Raw genomic sequence first — 18,761 nt, 5'->3', positions numbered from 1 at the left:
GGAGAAGTGGGTATGGTATTCACAGATCTTCATAAAGCAAACACTGTCATTGCTCAATTTATTTCATTTGTGTGATATTATACAAATGTTATACATTATACAAATAGAACTGACACAAAAATTATACAAATTATATCATCACATGAATTATGTAAAATGTTACAAAAGGGCAGCCTGTTACCTATGGAATTTACTGCATTGTGATCTGCTAGGTTCATATTTCACTGTAAAGATTGGAAAAAATACTCTTCTCTCTATAAGAGGCGCAGTGGAATTCTGCTATTGCCAGGAAGATTAGTGACCCTATCAGGATGACAGGTGTTCACTAACACAGGGGTCCCCACCCCTCAATCGATGGACGGGCACAAATCAGTGCCATGCCAGCAAATGCACTGCACAAACAAGCAAAGCCCCATTCATGGGATGCAGCAGCACACAAGCCATGCCCCTTCTAGTCCATGGAAAAACTTCTCCATGAAACCGGTCCCTGGTGCTCAAACGGTTGGTGGGCACTGTTCTAATAGATTAAAGCTATCACTCTGCACCTGAGAAGCCTAACTTTTAGTAGTAAAATTAGTAACTTTCTGTTGCTAAGGAATAAAAAACTTTTTAACAATACAGTTCAGCCAAGATAATTTACAGAATGCAAAGGGAAGACTTTTAAATCAACTTCTACGCATCATAACCACATAAGTGAGTAGCTTGCCATTGCTTTATATTTTTTCCCCCAACTTGCCAATCTAGACTACAATTCTGCTATATTCTGAAAAGTATCTGACCCTATTCAGGTCATGCAATATACTGAGCTACAAATAAGGTATAAACAAATGTGTATAACAAATTCAACTGTATAAACAAATTCAACTGAATTCAGCCACTGTAGTTTGTCAACTGTGATGGAACTTGGTGCCTTGGGTAAACAGGCAGTTGAAACTTAGTAGCTTGTGGTTAAAGAAACAAATCTTATGTTGAAGTGTAAACCTAGTCACTACTTTCATTTCTGATAGTAGCGAAGGGAGATCAAATATTTGCAGCAGTGTGCTTGGAAATGTGGGTTTCCACCCAACAACAGTGACTATGGAATGTTTCACTCTTAATTTTATCTCCAGTGCAACTGCCTTTGTTGGCCACTTGTGGCTGGAGTCTTGAGGCAAGGTATCCTGAGGAAACACAATCTTCTTTTTCCTTCAGAAGACAGAGTATTTAGATATCATGCTCCCTTTTTGTGCAAAATGACCCATTTTTCTCACCATATTGGTCTTGGAGATATTATACTGCAGGCAATAACAATTCCTTTCTGAGAGAGATTGCAAGAAAGGAAGTGGGGACTTAAAACTTATCTGAACCAAAAAGCAGCAAAAGAAAGATAAAACATCCTTCCACATTAACTATGATTTTGATCTAGTTCACCATCTTCCCTGTTGCAGTTATCTTTGGCTAACCAAACAGTCATTTTAAATACTAAACATTTAACATGCCATATAGTTTTTCTGACGTTGGGGGGGGGGATTTCCTCTGTGCCTTATTGGTGACTAATGTGATTCCTTCCCAGAGATTTATATATTAGTTAGTTGCAGTGATGGAGTTTACTCTGCATTGCAGTAATTAGGGCTGAGTATGGAGAAGTGTTGACTGATTAGATTTATTAAAAATGCCCTTTTTCCTATTTAGACTTTAAAGTTACAGCAGTGCAAAAGCAAAGCTTTCTGACAGAAAATCTGGAACTCAGAATAATTTTGGTTTTCTTGGCCACAGATTTGACAACAGGTATTTTCACTTCCTCTATCAGCAAAATTATACCAATGCAGAAATTGAGTTTCTGCCAGATTTGTTAGCACATGACAATATTAAACCCTAAAGGCCCTAAAGAAGTGCTCATGGAACAAAAAATATTTTTGAACCCAACTTGATACTCCTCACAGAGATTAAATACTTCATTCTCTGATAAGAGAAGTATTTGATTTCTCCAGATAAACTAGAATTAGATAAGCAAACTTTGTCAGATTACTGATTCTTTTACAGAAAAAGATGTAACCGTTTCACATTCCTATGCATAATCATTGATGAAGAAAAAACACTGAATAAATAGCAACACCTTTTGTATTTTGCATCTCCCACTGTTATTCTGGAACACTACCAAAACAGGAAAAAATTGTAAAGACAAAGCAACATTGTTTCAAAAGGTCTGTTGCTGTTTATAGAAAATGTAACCTTAGCAACCAAGAAAAATTTCAAAAGGTTTTACCATAAGGTCTGTCTGGGACAGGGTTCCCATACCTGGATCGCAAAACTCCAAATCACTGCTAAATGTAGCAAAGATACAGCAACTCTGAATTACAATCTAGTCATTATCTGGATTTTTGCAGCACAGATTTGGGGACCTTAATATTGGGGGAAGGGTGAGTGATCAGACCTTTAATTCTCACAGAAATCTGGCAGATTCACTATCCAATTTAGAAGGCTAATGTGGAAATTCATCAGTACTACATATTTAATTTCTGAACTCTGATATCCACGCCTAAAGACTTATGAAATCAGATCACAACAAATCATTATACTAATAAAATATTGACTCATCTAACAAGCATATCAAACTGTATCCATGATTACAAAGGTATAGAACTGTGCTGAAGTTAATTCATAAACCCAATTAAATTTCTTTTGAATACACCGACAATGATTTTGAAACTGGAAAGCTGACTTGGAAATACAATGTGTATATACTTATTGCACCCCAAATATTTGTTTACTCAAAAACAAGATCCATGCAAATTGTAACTTCATTGTCCCTGAAGAATCTGTTGTTAATTAACTGAACATGCCCAAGCATGTCTCCCTGAAAGGAAATGCTTCTGCAGCTATGATGGTTATGTTCAGGGTTCTTGGGATTTTTTGGTCCGAAGAACCAAGTCACTGGTAATATCTTTCTTCAATAAAAATGTTCACACTTTGTATATCTGGCACCATATGTGGAAACAGCATTCTTTTTACTCAGATTTGAATATATTTATGTCTTATACATAGTACAAACATCAGTCACTGGGCACATAAAGAACTGTATTTTTGTGTATCTATGCTAAAAGTCTTACTTGAACAAGCTCAAAGCACTCATAAAGTGACAGGGATTAGGGCTGCAGTCTTGTACACACTAAACTGAGATTAAATGCCTGTTAAGTTGAAAGATGTAGGATTTCTCCATAAATCTGCTGCAATATAAAGTTTATTTATTGGCAGTACATTCCACTGATCAAGATAGATAGATTTCTTTATTGGCCATGTGTGAAATTTGTCTTGGTGCATATGCTCTCAGTGTACATTCATCAAGAGTCAAGAATCATAAGGTACAATTTAATAGTCATATGGTACAATAAGCAATCAAATTATACTAGGAAACAGTCAATAAAATCATTAGGATACAAGCAACAACTATATTTATTGACTGTTTCCTAGTATGATTTGATTTGGGCATATACTGTATAAGAAGATGTAAAACAGAAAAATATTCTTGCTTACAAAAGAAATAGGAACGACAGTGGTTTTGATTTGTTTTGTTGCAAATCTCTGCCTGTAGTTATCAAACTGGGAGAATGCAGAGGAAATGCATATTGGCTTTGTAAGGATTCAATTAATAATCCAATAATAAATGAAAAATGCAAGTGAAGTGTGATAGGTGGATTCCCTTCCCCCCCCCAGCAAAGATGAACTGTTGAGGGAACTAGCTACATCTAGTCTAATGAAGAGGAGAACTAAAGGTGACATTATAGCAGTCTTATTATTATTACCTTTATTGCCAGAGTACAACATGATATTGGCTAAGCCTCCCTTCATGCACCCCACCCCCCATACAACTCACACTGAGGGCAGAAGTCCCTAACCCAACCCCAATTTTATTACGCTATGTGACCTTGTTGCACAATGCACCGGCCCTGCAAAAATTCCACTACTTCCACTACTTGAGGGGCTGTTATAGACAAGAGGGTGGTTGACCTATTCTCCAAAACACCTGAAGGCAGGACAAAAAGTAACAGGTGGAAGATCATTAAAGAAAGAACCAACCTAGAACTAAGGAGAAATTTCCAGTGAGAACAGAGGACAAGCTTGCCTTCAGAATGTCCCAAAGGTGCTTTTTCAAGAGGCAACTGGACTTTCTGGTTTTTCTTTGAAGACATTTCACTTTTCATCCAAGAAGCTTTTTCAGTTCTGATTGGATGATGAGGAATGAAAGGATTTATGCTCCTTGCAGACAACTTATAATTTGTATTCTTTTAGCTAGTTGTTAAGGCGACCTGGAGGTCAGGTCACCTGAGTAGACACTTGCTGGTGCTCCAACCCTGGAGGTTTTCAAGAAGAGATAGTCTAGAATAGTATAAGGTCTCCTGCTCAACCAGGTGATTAGACTAGAAGACCTCCAAGGTCTCTTTGAACCCTGTTACTCTATATTCTGTGGTCTTGCTTGCAGCTTATATAACACTTGGTTGTAATTTTATTAAAGGCTAAAGAAAAACTGGTTGAAAAATTCCGGTCAAACATTAGATGGCAGCACAGCGATTCCGAAACCGGTCGTGCTGCAATTTAATAGTTGTCCAGATTTGTGCGCTCGTTATCCGCTCGGCCTTTGAATCTTTGAGCTTTTGTATCTCGTTACCAAGTCATTCTCATGAGAAGCGCCTGAAGCCACCTTCATAGAGCGTCTCCGAAGCAACAGGGAAAAGAAGGCGGGTAAGAGCCGGCTTGGGCGCGCGTAAGACTCGGGGGACTTGAATTCCTTCTGAGGCGCCTTAAAACAACCCAATCAAACTACAATTCCCATGAGCCTCTACCCTAATCTAATCTATTTGAAGGAGGCGGGACCTTCGAGTCAAGGGGTTTCCAAGGGAATTTACCAGGTGCTGGTGGAGCGATGACGAAGCTTTGCTTTCTTTGCCCATCCCGTCGAATGATGAGGCGGTTTCATGCTAAGGCTGCCTAGGAGACGTGCCACTGCGAGCAGGGCGGGGAAGAACAGCAATGGGCTGGGGAGAAGTTGAGGAGGAGGAGGTGGGAGTACGGCTCACTCGCCTTCTGGTGCAGTCGCTTGCTTGCCTGCTTGCCTGCCCGCTTGCCTGCCTGCCTCCCTCCCTCCTCCTTTACAGGATTCCTGGTTCATAGCCGTTGCTCCTGCTCTTGACAGGTGACTGTCAAATCACGGTCTTTGGGGTGGTTGCTCGGGGGAACCCGCCTCGGGTTGATAATGTTAATAATAGTGGCAGGGATAATTAATCTGCCATGTTATTATCGGCATAAAGGTTGCTTTGCACAACAATCGTACAAAATTGCTCGAAGTCCTTTTCCCTGCTCTGTGGAAAGGCTCTATAATTCTAGATTATTCAGAACTAAACCGTTATACAGGGAGAGAAGTAGCCATAGCCGGGGAGCTAATTTAGTGAACCAGAAGTGTGCGTGGGAGTGCGTCAGCAAACCATCAGGGATATGAATTTATTATCATTATTGTTAGGGAAGTGGAGAGATGCTAGCTCCTTGATAGCCAAGGGTGATGTGGACAGTGATGGGGGAAGGGTATTATTTGCTTTGCTATTCTGCATGTGGTTGCAAAAGGGTTACTCCCAAATCACTCTCAGTTTAGTGAATCTTACTCTCAAGCAAATCTATAATGGGGAGGGAGAGGGACCATGCATATACAAAAACTCGGTATGGAATGGGGAATTTGACAGATATTTTCTCTCCCTTTCATAATATCTGGCATAGACCAACTCTATACAAGAGTAGAGAAAATCCTCCTTCATACAGCATTTAGTTTGTAAAACTGGAAAAAAATGATTATGGTCACTGGCTCAGACAGCTTTCAGAGAAGATTACTTCTTCTCCATAATGAAGGGGTTTTTTTAAAAAAAAATCAGATCAGATACTAGAGAGCTGCAGCTGGGAAGAGCTATTTGCGTTCCTGCTCTGCTTCTGGGCTTCCTGGAGCGCATGAAACCAGTAGCCTCCCTCCTGTGCAAAGCTGAGAGGAGATTCTTCCTGTAGGGTTCTGTTAGATTTCACATAAAGGAAAAAAAAGGATTTTGAGCAAGGATTTGACCAGGATAAATATGGAGTAATCTTTATCTGTGGGTATTCCAGTTTCACAGATGTCTAGGTTTTGCCTTTTATTCAATTTTATTTATTTTATTTTTTTGAATAAATTTTATTAAATTTACAATTAAAAACATAACAACATTACATCTACAACAGGGGGAGAAAAAAAAGAAAAAAGGGAATAAAAAAAAACGCTCGGTTTATTCAATTTTAGTGGGCAAGCAATTGATTGAGGAATTGATAAAAGATTGAGAAAAAAAACCCACCTCTTTTTTTACAAATTGAATTTCTGCTCAAAATCTAGGCATTTTTCCCCACCTAGCAGGAGCCTTATCCTCTAGACAGGGATAAATGTTAGAATATAGTCAGCCTAAACAATTTCACATTAAATTCACCCAATATTTATTGATTCAAGTTTCAGTTACACTATTAGAGTTCAGTCCTCAGACTGTGGCAATAATGTGTACCATGCAGAGACTTTTAAAAGTATTTCGCATGCATTAGTTTATCAAATTTATTCCACCAGTGCTGTTTTTCCTGCATAATATATTGATGTAGAGGAAGCTATGAAGGGGCACTGCTCTCCTAAGGCCATTGGATAATTCATGATTAAAATTATATTTGAATGGAACATTTTGTTTTGCAAATAATTTTATTGGAAACTATGCTACTTGGACCTTTATCCCATTCATAAAATAAAACCCATTAATCCAAATTGATTTATTTAGTATAGGATTGTGTTCACTATCAATAAGAAAGAGAAAAGCTTCTGAGCATATGCGGACTATCTTCTCATTATCACTGTATTTTCTTTTTGCAATTAGTCTCACTTTTCTACATGAAAAGATTTCAAGCAGTAAAAGGGAAGACTGCCAAAGCACTTAAGCAATAAAATTTTGAATTTCAGTATTGAAGAGTTGAGCTTTTCCCTCCTATAACAATTGATTACAATCTAAAGAGGAATCCTATACTATATTTTATCTTATGGGGTTTACCTATGGGAGCCCACATATCTGAGTTTATGAAGTGTTGTAGTCTACTTTGCAATTAGCAGAACATAAAATATATCATTGAACTATATGGGAGTTCTCTGAAATGTATATTCAGCCTGTAAACCAGTCTAACAGCATTTATACACGTTTACTGAAAATGAAGTCTTGTTGAACTCACTAGAACTTACCCCAACATTTATAGGTTGTAACCAGAGTCAAAAAGTATCCTAATTTTCATCCTTTGTATAAAGATGCATCCTACATGTGTTTGACTCATGGCACTGATATAGTTGCATTAAGATATACAAAACAACCAAAAGGTTATTAAAAGACTGAGATCTGTGAGACACTCATAACTTTCATTCTGGGACTGATGTCTGTTCACAGACATACTTCATCCACTACTGCAAAATGAGAGTCTTGGCACTGAGGCAACCTGTTTTTGATATGTTGCCAGAGTATAGCATCACTACAATTCCTCAGAAACTCCCAAAGGGATTGTTCGTTTCACTGTGAAATTCAATCAAATTACCTTTGACTTGCCTCTAAAAGCAGGAAGTTATTAAGCTCTTACACCACCACCCCCTTAAAAAAAGTATTTAAGACAGGGTTCTCTTCCAACTGCCTATTACTCTAGTATGTCTGCCAGTGTTAGGTAAATAAGTGATCCTGTGTTTCTCAGATTTTGGGACTCAAGTTTCTTCTCTAGGGGAGTTTAATTGGTTGCTTCTTTGCTTGTACTACTTATAGCTAACCTCTCTGTTAAAAATGTTTGATATTCATTACATATTCATTACAGACCATTACTTAAACATTATAAGTGAACAAAGTCTTTTCTTATTTTGAAAGAAAATTAGAATTCACCTCCACACACTGAGCTCTCCTTTTTTATTATTATTATCTTTTACCTTTGCACTGGAATAGAGAACCAGAAGTGCAGAGGGCAGCGGTGATGCAGTTGGTGAAAATTTGTAATAAGCAGCGCATCTTACAGAGATGCCCATGTAGAATTATGTATGCTGTTCTGATCCCCCCAATGTCCCTCTCTTTTTGTTCTTTGATACAAATGAGTTATAATTTTATTGGTAGAGTGGATGTAGGGAAACCACAGTATGAGGAAAGAGAAAAATTGCCTCCTGTTGTGAAGAGAATGGGAAAAGCAACTAATATACTGCCTTGATTTATAATGCATAGCCTTTCAAAGGTTAATATATCACCTTTATTTGAAAAGTAATCATTTCATTGCTTTTAAATCATTCTTTAATAGTTCCTATTATTATATTTATGTTCTATCTTTATTTTGTACAATACAAGGCACTGGTTCTGCCTCCTATTTTCTCCAAAACAACAACCCTGTAAGGTGCATTGGTGTGAGAAAAACTCAGTGGCTCAAAGTCTCCCAGTCACCTTTCATGCCTATGATTGACTGATTATGTGCCATTGAGATATTTTCAATTCCTAGTGACCAATAGGTAAATCTTCTCCAATTTCATGCCTAAGGGAAGACTAAAACTCGCAGTTCCCAGTTTCTAATCCAGCATTTCAACCACTATACCAAATTAGCGCAAAGTGTTACCTTTCAGGCTACAATATTTTTAAATAGTAAACTATAACATAAAAGTATGCAGATATCGTATATATATAAACATCTTTCTTTTTCCTTACAGAAATATTTTGTCTTTACACTGAGTTGCAAACCTGTAGAAGACTACTTTCTTCATCATCCAGTCACAGAACGTGCTGAGTGATTTTTTTTAAAGCTATTTTTCATGTCAGCTGCACTTTTTCCACAGTTAAGAACTATAACCATGTTTGAAAGGCAGTGACTTACTCTTTTCAAGACTTAAAAGGCATAATGATATCCACAGCACCAGCATTCTGCACTTGATGCAGAGAGGCTCATGCCTTCTGTTGTATTTGACTTGGAATTTGCCTCAATGCGTGTGCTCCCCCCTCCAAGTTATCTGGCTTGCAAAACTGAGAAAGCAGCAACGGCTGCTCATCCTTGGCAGTAGAAGATTATGGTGGTGGCTCAGCACTAGGAATCCAGCAGCAGCAGAGTAAGACTCTCGATGCATTTTCACTAAAAATCCTCAGCATCAGAAAGGGCAGCTGAATGATTTGGCAGCTGAGCAAAAATTTAGATCATTTATAACAAAGAAACAGGAAAAGCAAGAACGTGGGGCTGGGGGCAATAGCTCCAGTTTTTTCTGTGCTTCCAGGGAGGGGGGTTGATTATCATGGCAGATCGGACAGCTCCTAGATGCCAGCTCCATCTGGAGTGGGTATATGGGTATAGGGGTCATCAGTGCCGCAACAATCTGTACTATACAGCAGGCAAAGAAGTGGTTTACTTTGTGGCTGGAGTCGGCGTGGTTTATAACACCAGAGAGCATACACAGAAATTTTTCCTGGGGCACAGTGATGACATTATCAGGTAAGAAATGGGTGCAATGAGGAGGGAATGTTTGATTAAACAGCTCTTCCCAACTTCACGTGGCTTAGCATATCTCTTGCATTTTAAAAAAATGATTATGTCAAAATATGTATACAGGAATGCTGAATGCAATTGGGTCCTACTTAGTTTTTTTTATTTTTGTGTGTTTATTACCCAAGATTTTGAAAGAAATTGTATCCTAAAACTCAGATCTGGAGTTCATTTTTTGAAAAACGAAGGCAGTTTTACAGATAGCTCATTGTTATCTTCATTATTGTCCCAATTGTAATGGCTAAAACCTAAATAGATGGTACATGTATGGAAGATGAAGGTTATATATAATATATAGTAACTGTAACATCTGGTGTTCCAATCAAAGCAGTTTTTACTCTGATCCTATAATTTCAGTATGGGTATAATGTTTATGTTTCCGTATTGATTATGTTTACTACAAAGTACCACTTGTTTTCAGCTATGTACTATATGTTCATGATTCTGATATCAGTTGCATTTTGAGGGAAAAGGAACTTAGAATGTGATGCTATACATATTGACTGAGAAATAAGTCCTATTGAGTTCAGTGGAATTTATTTCCAAGAAAGCAACTACAGTATTATAGCTACAATATCAGACAGCAGGAGCATAACAGACCTGTTTGTTTGTTTGTTTATTTGTTTGTTTGTTTGTTTGTTTATTTAAAGAAAAATATATGTAAAAGTGAACTTTCCGGATTATCTGCTTTCTGTCTGAAACAACAATCTTTATTTATTTTGAAATAGAAATTATTCTGAAACTGGCTGCTGTGTTTTATAAAAGTAATATTAAAAATCAGGATCATCCTTTCTCAATTTGCTAGTTAATGATGTTTAAATATTATATGGTAGCTGTTTGTCCTATCCAATAAACCTTTACTTTGTGTCTTGCCAACAAAATACTATTATAATTTGGATCTGTCCTTTGGATCATCCTGTATTCTTTTAAATTCACCTGTGCATTCAGCTAGGGTATGTTCTGTACACCCAAACTTATGAATATAGGGGTGATTGGTGTAATTAGAATCTGATTTCTATTTTTTTATTTAGGAAAATTGTTCAGCTGTGCCTTCTGGACTAAGTTTTATATTGATTCCTGTCCACCAAAAACAGTTCTAATTTTTACTTTAATTTTTGATTAAAATCAATAACCTGTCTTCAATACCTGTATGCTACAGGCCTCTCTGCAAATCTATCATATAATATTTAATTTATATAAACGTGTATGATATTTTTTGTATATTTGTTCTAACTGTGGGGTAATATTTTTGTTGTTGTTCAAAAACAGTTTGTCCTATCTTTATATATCATGTTTATTATTTGTAATTCAATCCCCAGGATGTTTACTTAGATGTAGGTTCTGCTGAAATTGTTGAGATATATTTTCCGTTAAGGCAGATCAGGTTTGATTTTTGTTTTCAGCCAAAAAATGGGATCTAATGTTTAATTGCAATTAATCTAAATTAGTTTATTCTTAACTAGTTATTTGTGCCTTACCAAAAGGGAATGGGTAGTGCACAAACCTGAAGTTACTGCTACTGCATCTGTTATAATACATCATGGCTTTTCATGTTGGCTAAATAAAAACACTGGTACATTTTAACTCCTCTTTCTGGCACTGTGCATAATTGTGCTTATGTTTAATGATCAGATGATTGCATTTTGGGCACTTGGTAACCAGCAAGCATTTACAGCCATTTGCAACATGCTTTGACCATGATTTATGACATTTTTGCTGGATTTACAACATTTTACTTACAGTTTCCAGTAAAAACCACTCTTTATGAACGATGGGTTCACTTAATGACAGCTGTATTTGCTTAGCTACCATCACACCTTTGGCAGCAATTACAGCGTCAAGTCTTTTTGGATATGATGCAACAAGCTTTGCATACCTGGATTGGGGGATTTTCTGCCACTCTTCCTTGCAAATCCTCAAGCTCAGTCAGGTTGGATGGCAACTGTCAATGCACAGTCATTTTCAGATTCCCCCAGAGATGTATAATAGGATTCAAGTCAGGTCTTTGGTTGGGCCACTCTAGGAGATTCACAGAGTTGTCCCTAAGCCACTTCTGTGTTGTCTTGAGTGTGTGCTTAGGATCGTTGTCATGTTGGAAAGTGAACCTTTGGCCCAATCTGAGGTCCTTAGCACTGGAATGGAATGGAACATCAGAGGTCCCTAGCATTGGAACACAGAATGGAAACCAGACAGCAGGCTTTCCTAGAGTGCAGATGGAATGGTATGAAAGGGAAATGTGTGCAGATACAATTTATACATACAATATGTATTCTACGTATAAATGCTACAATATGTAGCAGGATAGAATCTTTACAGTGTGAAAGAATGCTGGGATACCATAGTAAAGTCATCCTCAACTACTTATCAAAGACATTCTAGAGTAAGGCACACACTGTGGTCTACAACGTTTTCTTTATCTTTCTTGTGCAATACAAGAAACCAAATATATATAAGCTGTAACCTTGCTTTGTTCAGGGCTCTTCTGCAATTCTTTGACAAGAAGCCAAATGATCCTGTAGTTAACCCAATTCCATATAGTTTGTTGCATTTATCTACAGACACTTTGTCTTCTCATTTTGAGAATGAGAAGTTACTATTTTTTTAACCCTACTGCAATCTAACGGATAGCTTACCAATAGGTAATATAAAAAGCAAAATTACAAAAATACTGAAAAGAATTTAAAACATAACATATAAAACTATAATGATGTGTCATATAATATGCTTTTTATAATATTTGAATTGGACGCTGCCCTATTTTACATTGATTTATTCATTTTGCATGTATACATACTGTATACATCTACAGGAATGGTAAGATTTAGGTTTCATAGCTTCAGGAACAATTTAAGTTGCTATAATGATTATCTCAGTAGGTAAGAACCATATTGTATGATATCTGCAGTTCGTTCTTTTTCTTCTTGTGAGGAGAGAAGTTAATGCTTAAAGCAATGTCATAGTTTCATGTGTTCATAGATGTAATTTGGAAATAGACTAGAGAAAAGAATATCTTGTTTTTACATCCATTCTTAATCTATGCACATCAGCTTCCACTTGGAACCGATTTTGATAGCTATTTCAGTAACAAAGAGAAACTGTAATTACTCCTTGAGTTAAGTATGCTGCTCTGTATTGACAAATCTGTTGTTGTATTATGTTTTAAATTTGAGAGAGAAGAGTAGAAGAGACAACAAATAAACAACCAATGGACAAATTTGGCCATCAGTATCCCTGGAAATCTTGATAATATCCACTTATTGAGGAGTTTGCTAGTAATTATGACTATACGCCATCCTTCTTGAAAAGTAAAGATTAAGATTTACTTTTATCAGGTAGAATACTATTTCTGACTCCTGGAAGGACTTGTTGAAAAGGGGAATAAACTTTTATAAAAAAATTAATACCAACCAGAAACAACCCACTCATAAAAGAGCAAAGCATCTCTTGTAGAAATAGCAATAATGAGCTAAATAAACATGGGTATAACATACCTAAATAGATTGAAGGTTGCTGGGTAAAATAAGGAACAACATGGATTACAAAAGCTTTTCTTCTTTATTTCCTCTTTTACCACTTTGGTGTCGAGGGAACCACATCATGTGTCGAGAATATAAAAGATCAGACAATTACATGAGCCCATTGTTCCATATGTGATTAACTCTAGCTGGTTTTCATCAGCTTTCTCTACCTGCAGTCCTCTAGATTTGGTGGACTAAAATTCTCATCAATCTAATGATAGGACAAGTAGACCCAACATATGATAATTAAACATTGATAAACATTACATATTATCATCGAACTTTGGCATTTTCCAGACAAAATCCCATGGAGAATGATTGACAGAGACTGTATTAGGACTAGAAACTACAGTAATTCCCATGAAGAAAGATGAATTTAGGTATTTATATGCCATCAAGTGGTTTTCCAGTACTGGTCTGCAGTGGGCGAGCACATGAGAGTAGGTTATGCACATGAAACAATCCTCCCTCTCCGCTCTGCCACTGCTGCTGCTAATCCATGGAGCCAAAAGATTTGGGGACCACTGGTCTAAAGCAGTGGTCACCAACTGGTGGGCCATGAGAAAATTTTGGTGGGCCGCAGAGAAATCTCATCCTCAGAGCACTCCCACAAAGCAATTAATCCAGGCTGTGCAGAAACACAAGGCTGCGCCGCCCAGATGGCCCACGGAAACCCTCCCCGCCCATTCCTTACCCGGTAAACTTGCCTGCTAAATTGCTATTTTTCCTTTTCTGACCATCATCTGTTCTGCTCTGCCAGGAGATTTAGATTAGCTAGGAAGCAGGAAATGGTTGCATTTCTTGCTTTCTAGCTAGTCTTTAGATCTTCGGCTTAGCACAGCCGAACCTCCCTTAGGACTGAAGGTTTGCTTGCAAGCAAATTCAGTGCAGACTCACAGCAAGCAAATTTGAGAGACTGAACTAGCTGATGGCAGATAGAAAGATCACTGAATGATTCTGTGAGCAACTCAATCTGCCTGCTTTGCCTGATTTTGGATAAAAGTTGCTCTTTTTTATAAAAAAAATATCAATATTTATATAAATATTTATAATATTTACATACAAGCCATGCCCAGCCAGTCACATGACCACCAAGCCACACCCACAAATTAGGCCATGCCCACAGAACCGGTTAGTGGTCCCTGGGATCTAAAATTATGAGTTTGGTGGTCCCTGAGGACCAAAAGGTTGGCAACCCCTGGGCTAAAGGAATCATGCTCTGTAGAAATGATTGGATTGATACCTGGATTGGAAAAGTTTGGTGGTTCTCTCTTCCAATTCTAGAATTCTGTAAGAAGTATGCTATTCTTTTGGGTTCTTGGTACTCCCTGACCTACTTGATATCATCAGTATCATGGGGGTGGGGGTGGGGAGTGGAATTTGCTAGCTATGTCAGCATTCCAACCAAACTGTCCATCTCAAATCAGCACTCAGAGACAAAGTCCGTCCAAGTAAGAATTTATTAGGGAAGTCATATTGGCACATCTGGGAAAACCTGAATCTGAAATCCTGCATTTTCCCCTGCTAAATTAAACTCACATCCAACCCCCTTACTGATGATCCACAAGTCCCACTCTTCAATCCACCTCCGTTCTGAACTCCCGCCAAATCCGGTCACTCCCCTCCAAACTCCAGTGACTCGGCCTTGAGCTCTGGCGAAAGAATGTTGTTGTGGCTATTCTCCCTTCTGACTTTACTTTCATTCCCACAGTTACCCATCCTCCCTTGTGGCAGCCCCAAATCCAATTCAAGATGGATGGGGGGCTGATAGGCTATTTATATATAGTAGCTTGCCCTGCAAGTCGTGGTTGGAGAGTGGTTTCCTCCTCAATGGTTCCTTTATGAGAGTAGTTTTTCTTTCCTGCTTATTTAGTAAAGTTTCTTATTTATCTGAATGTTAGTTGCCAAGTTGATGTGTTCTAGGCTATTTGTTTCTTCCTAGGCTTTTGATTATAACTTTTAAATTATGTATAAATAGGTTTTATTTCTGTGTGTCTATTAATGGCTGACTTGTCTGAAGGCCCAGCTTATAAAAATTCTCCAGAATTTTTGAATTTGACTTGACCTAAACTATTAAGTTCTCCAGCTGAAACTGTGGCTGACTTTGCCCATATGTTGTGAGAGTAAGGAGTTTTCATCATATATTCTGAGTAATAGTTGGTGTTCATGAATGCAGTCTGCCAGTCTTCTGTTTATCCTACATGGTTGCTATTAATAATCCTTATCTTGTACAGTTTATTATAAATGGTTCTTATTTTTTCTTCTTTGGTAACTGAGTCTTTTGGTTTAAGGGAAAATAGGAGGAATAGGAGTGTTGGATATGTTCATCAACTTGACTTATTTGTAAAAATAATAAAGATGGGATACAAAGAAATAATAAAGAAATAAAATGTCGTACAATCCTTAAAATAGGTTTAACATACTTTAGCTTTCCTCCCCAAATCTATTCTCCTGAATGCAGAAAAATCCCATTCTGTGTATGCCACAGTCCCCTTTTTCCATTATTCCACATGCAATGATATTTGCCTTCTCTCAAATACAAAAAAGTGCATAACCCTCTGCTAGAATGATATATACCTAGAAATATTATATATGGAGCCCTGCATTCCAACTTTGTAAGAGACTTCTGCAATATACTGTTTAGATGATTTTCATTATATTCTGATGTTTCCATCATGAGATGTGATATTTTTAAAATATGGTACATGTGAACTTCCTCACATTGGACTCTTCTATGCTCCATTAATGTGTGGGTGTTAATGTGACCTGCCCCCATTGATTACACCTTTCCAAAGTCTTTTCTGCTTTATTTCATTCATTAAATAAAAACTGAATTGTACTCACATTCCTGAATTAAGAGTGACATCATGACAAATGTCATTGTGTCAGGTATAATTTATTACTGAAGAAGATATATAGTTTAAGATATGGTATAGCATACATTTTGAAAAGATGAATAGTGAAATTTTTCAGATGTTAAATCTGTGAATTATGCTTTTTTATCTTTTTTTAAGTGTCTGTTTCTTACAATTTATAATCTTGCAACAATGCAAGTGCGATATAGATTGTTTTCTTGATATATGCTCTCTTGTCTAAAAACATTGTGCAGCTATATTTCTTTCTTCCAACTATTCCAACCTGCTTGATTTATTGGAAACATGCAATAATTTTTTTCAGCACACACATTTTCAATTTCAAATCAAGTAGACCCACTCCTCTTTCCTTTACATCTTCTAACACCTTTCATTGTATTTTAATTCATGTTCCTGCCACACAATTTTAGATATATCCCCTTGCTATTGTTTAAATAGTGCATCGGTTATGTACAGCTGGTATTGTCTGAAATAAAGACATTATTTAAGATCAGACATTTATTTTTCTCACAGAAATTCTCGCCAACACTTTCAGTTGTAGGTGCTCCCATCTTAGGGGTCCCCCAGACTTGGCAACTTTAGTTTGGGGACCTCTGCCCTAGAATAATGTTCCATTCATTTTGCATTCCTTTATGATGTTACTTTTCATTTACTACTAGACTCTAATTATCCAATGAGTGATAATAGTAAAGGTCTTAAAAAGAACATCTGCTTTTACAAAAGGACATACCATTTCTACACATCAGACTGTTCTTTTCTTCTATAGAACCTAGTTATATAAAACAGATTGCAACAAATAGCTTTCTCAATAATAGAAAGTTAAATTATTGTACATGTATTTTCCTGGGAGAATTTTACTAAACACAGATGCACATCAGAGGTGGTATTCAGCAGGTTCTGACCAGTTCTGGAGAACCAGTAGCAAAAATTTCGAGTTGTTCGGAGAACCAGCAAATACCACCTCTGACTGGAGATTTTACAGTATCCTTCCCCTGCCATGCCCACCAAACTACACCCACAGAACCGGTAGTAAAAAAATTTGAATCCCACCACTGATGCACATGGTTATAAATAGTTTTTTGTCAATGAACTAATGCTGCTTACTTAGCAAGGGAAGATTAATCATTATTATGCTTCATTGCATCCATTCTCTTTTCTTCACAAAGCTCCATAAGTTACTTTCACCTAATAATATCATATCACGTTTTTCTCTGGAGACTTTTAAACCTTTCATAATCTAGTGTACTTTCCTGGCAAGCTTGTCAAATCTACTTATATACTTCCTAAAATAGATATCTCCAAAGTGATGTCTTCCAGATATGATGAACAATGTATCTTAATATCTCATGTTTTGATAGATCTGGATAGGTAATGTTCATACAGGGGCTTTGCTGGATATCATACTTTCTTTGAGGGAACTGAGTGTTGATATGTTCACTAGTATAGTATTTTTGTGTTTATTGGCAATCAGAAGGAAACCAGGAAAAGGAAATGCTTGTCTTCAGCCTTTAAGGTTGCTAATGAAAGGATTTAAATTGCTAGCAAATCATTTACCACTTTGACCGACGATCTTTCTAACTGAACTAATTCTGAACTAAATCCAATATAAATAATCTCTTCCTTCCTCTCCTATAATTTTGTCAACTAAAGAGTTTTTTGCAAATAAATAAACCAAAGAAATATTTCTGGACTCATAGAATAATAGAAAATGCATGGTCTAAAATTATTAAGAATGTTTTTCAATCTGTATTTCATTATACATGTTTCATATCTAAAAAATCAAAGTCCTCAATTCCATTTATTAGTATTTTCTAGTTCTGAAAAATACAATATTGAAAGGTACATTTATATATCCTGTCCTTCTTAAGATGGTACCTAAGCATCCAACATGTTTAATGACCTTATGTGCTGTAACTGCATAACAGGAACTTAGTATTATGAGTTCATTTATGTAGTTATTTCATAGGGGAATCTTCTAATCCATGCAATATCCAAATCTTTTTATTTGTATCACTGTTGAAAGCATATTTATTTATTTATTGAATTTTTATTGCCACCTATTCGCCCATGGTGACTTGATTATGCTTGATTAATGCCAACAAAGTGTCTGTCTATTTTGAAGAGATACACTTAGAGCTTCTCAAAAAAAAGTGTAAGAAAACTTTTTTGGATCAGGATGAGTTAAGCAACATCCTATTTTCCATAACCATGCAATAGCTCAGTAGTTAAGATGCTGAGCTTGGCTGGAAAGTAGCCCTGCTTCGAGACCCAAGCATCACACAATGGGAAGAGCACTAGTTTATTCCTAGTTCCTGCCCACTTACCAGTTAGCAGCCATGCCTAGCAGCCCACCTAACATTGTGTGAAGGAAGAAAAAGAAGTTTATATTTTCCATGTTTTACATATCTTTGCCAAGTCTCCCTATACCCCTTTTTTTCTAACCCCCAAAGGTCTAACTCCTGAAATATTTTAATGGGAGAATGAAAGAGTTGTATTAGCTGGAAGTTGATCCCAAAATACATATTTTTTAGAATTGTTTGGATGATGACGTAGTGATACAGTAACTCAATCCTAACAATCAATGGAGTGTCAGGAAACACAACAAAACGAGCCAATTCTACTTTATTGTAGGGTTATATTATCAGAATCTTGCAAGCCCAAATGTACAAATCTCCTGTTGCCTTTTTTTACTGATCAGTTAAGGCAGATCCTTTCTAAGTTTCTTTCTCTCCCCTTTATATATCTGCAGGTTCCTTTCTCCCTTTATGTGATCATTCTCTAGACAGCATCTTTTCCCTCCTCCTTTCCCAAGGTC

The 18,761-nt window shown here is 36.9% G+C and overlaps 1 protein-coding gene across 3 annotated transcripts in view; it reads left to right on the top strand.

Moving 5' to 3' along the window:
- Positions 1-4,862: 4,862 nt before the first annotated feature.
- EML6 (EMAP like 6) overlaps positions 4,863-18,761 on the top strand; it is a 132,702-nt gene continuing 118,803 nt past the window's right edge. For all 3 annotated transcript variants that reach the window (XM_087930577.1, XM_026696033.2, XM_087930566.1), the window contains exons 1-2: positions 4,863-5,170; positions 8,735-9,504. In XM_087930577.1, coding sequence (XP_087786703.1) covers positions 9,308-9,504 — 197 coding nt within the window. In that variant the 5' untranslated portion in view covers positions 4,863-5,170; positions 8,735-9,307. The remainder of the gene's footprint in view (positions 5,171-8,734; positions 9,505-18,761) is intronic.

The sequence above is a fragment of the Pseudonaja textilis genome, chromosome 1, assembly GCF_049901715.1.
Source record: "Pseudonaja textilis isolate UNSWEBS1 chromosome 1, rPseTex1.2, whole genome shotgun sequence".
Classification (NCBI taxonomy): domain Eukaryota; kingdom Metazoa; phylum Chordata; class Lepidosauria; order Squamata; family Elapidae; genus Pseudonaja; species Pseudonaja textilis.
Note: the sequence above shows the minus strand (reverse complement) of the source record. Positions and strands in the feature narration are given on the sequence as shown.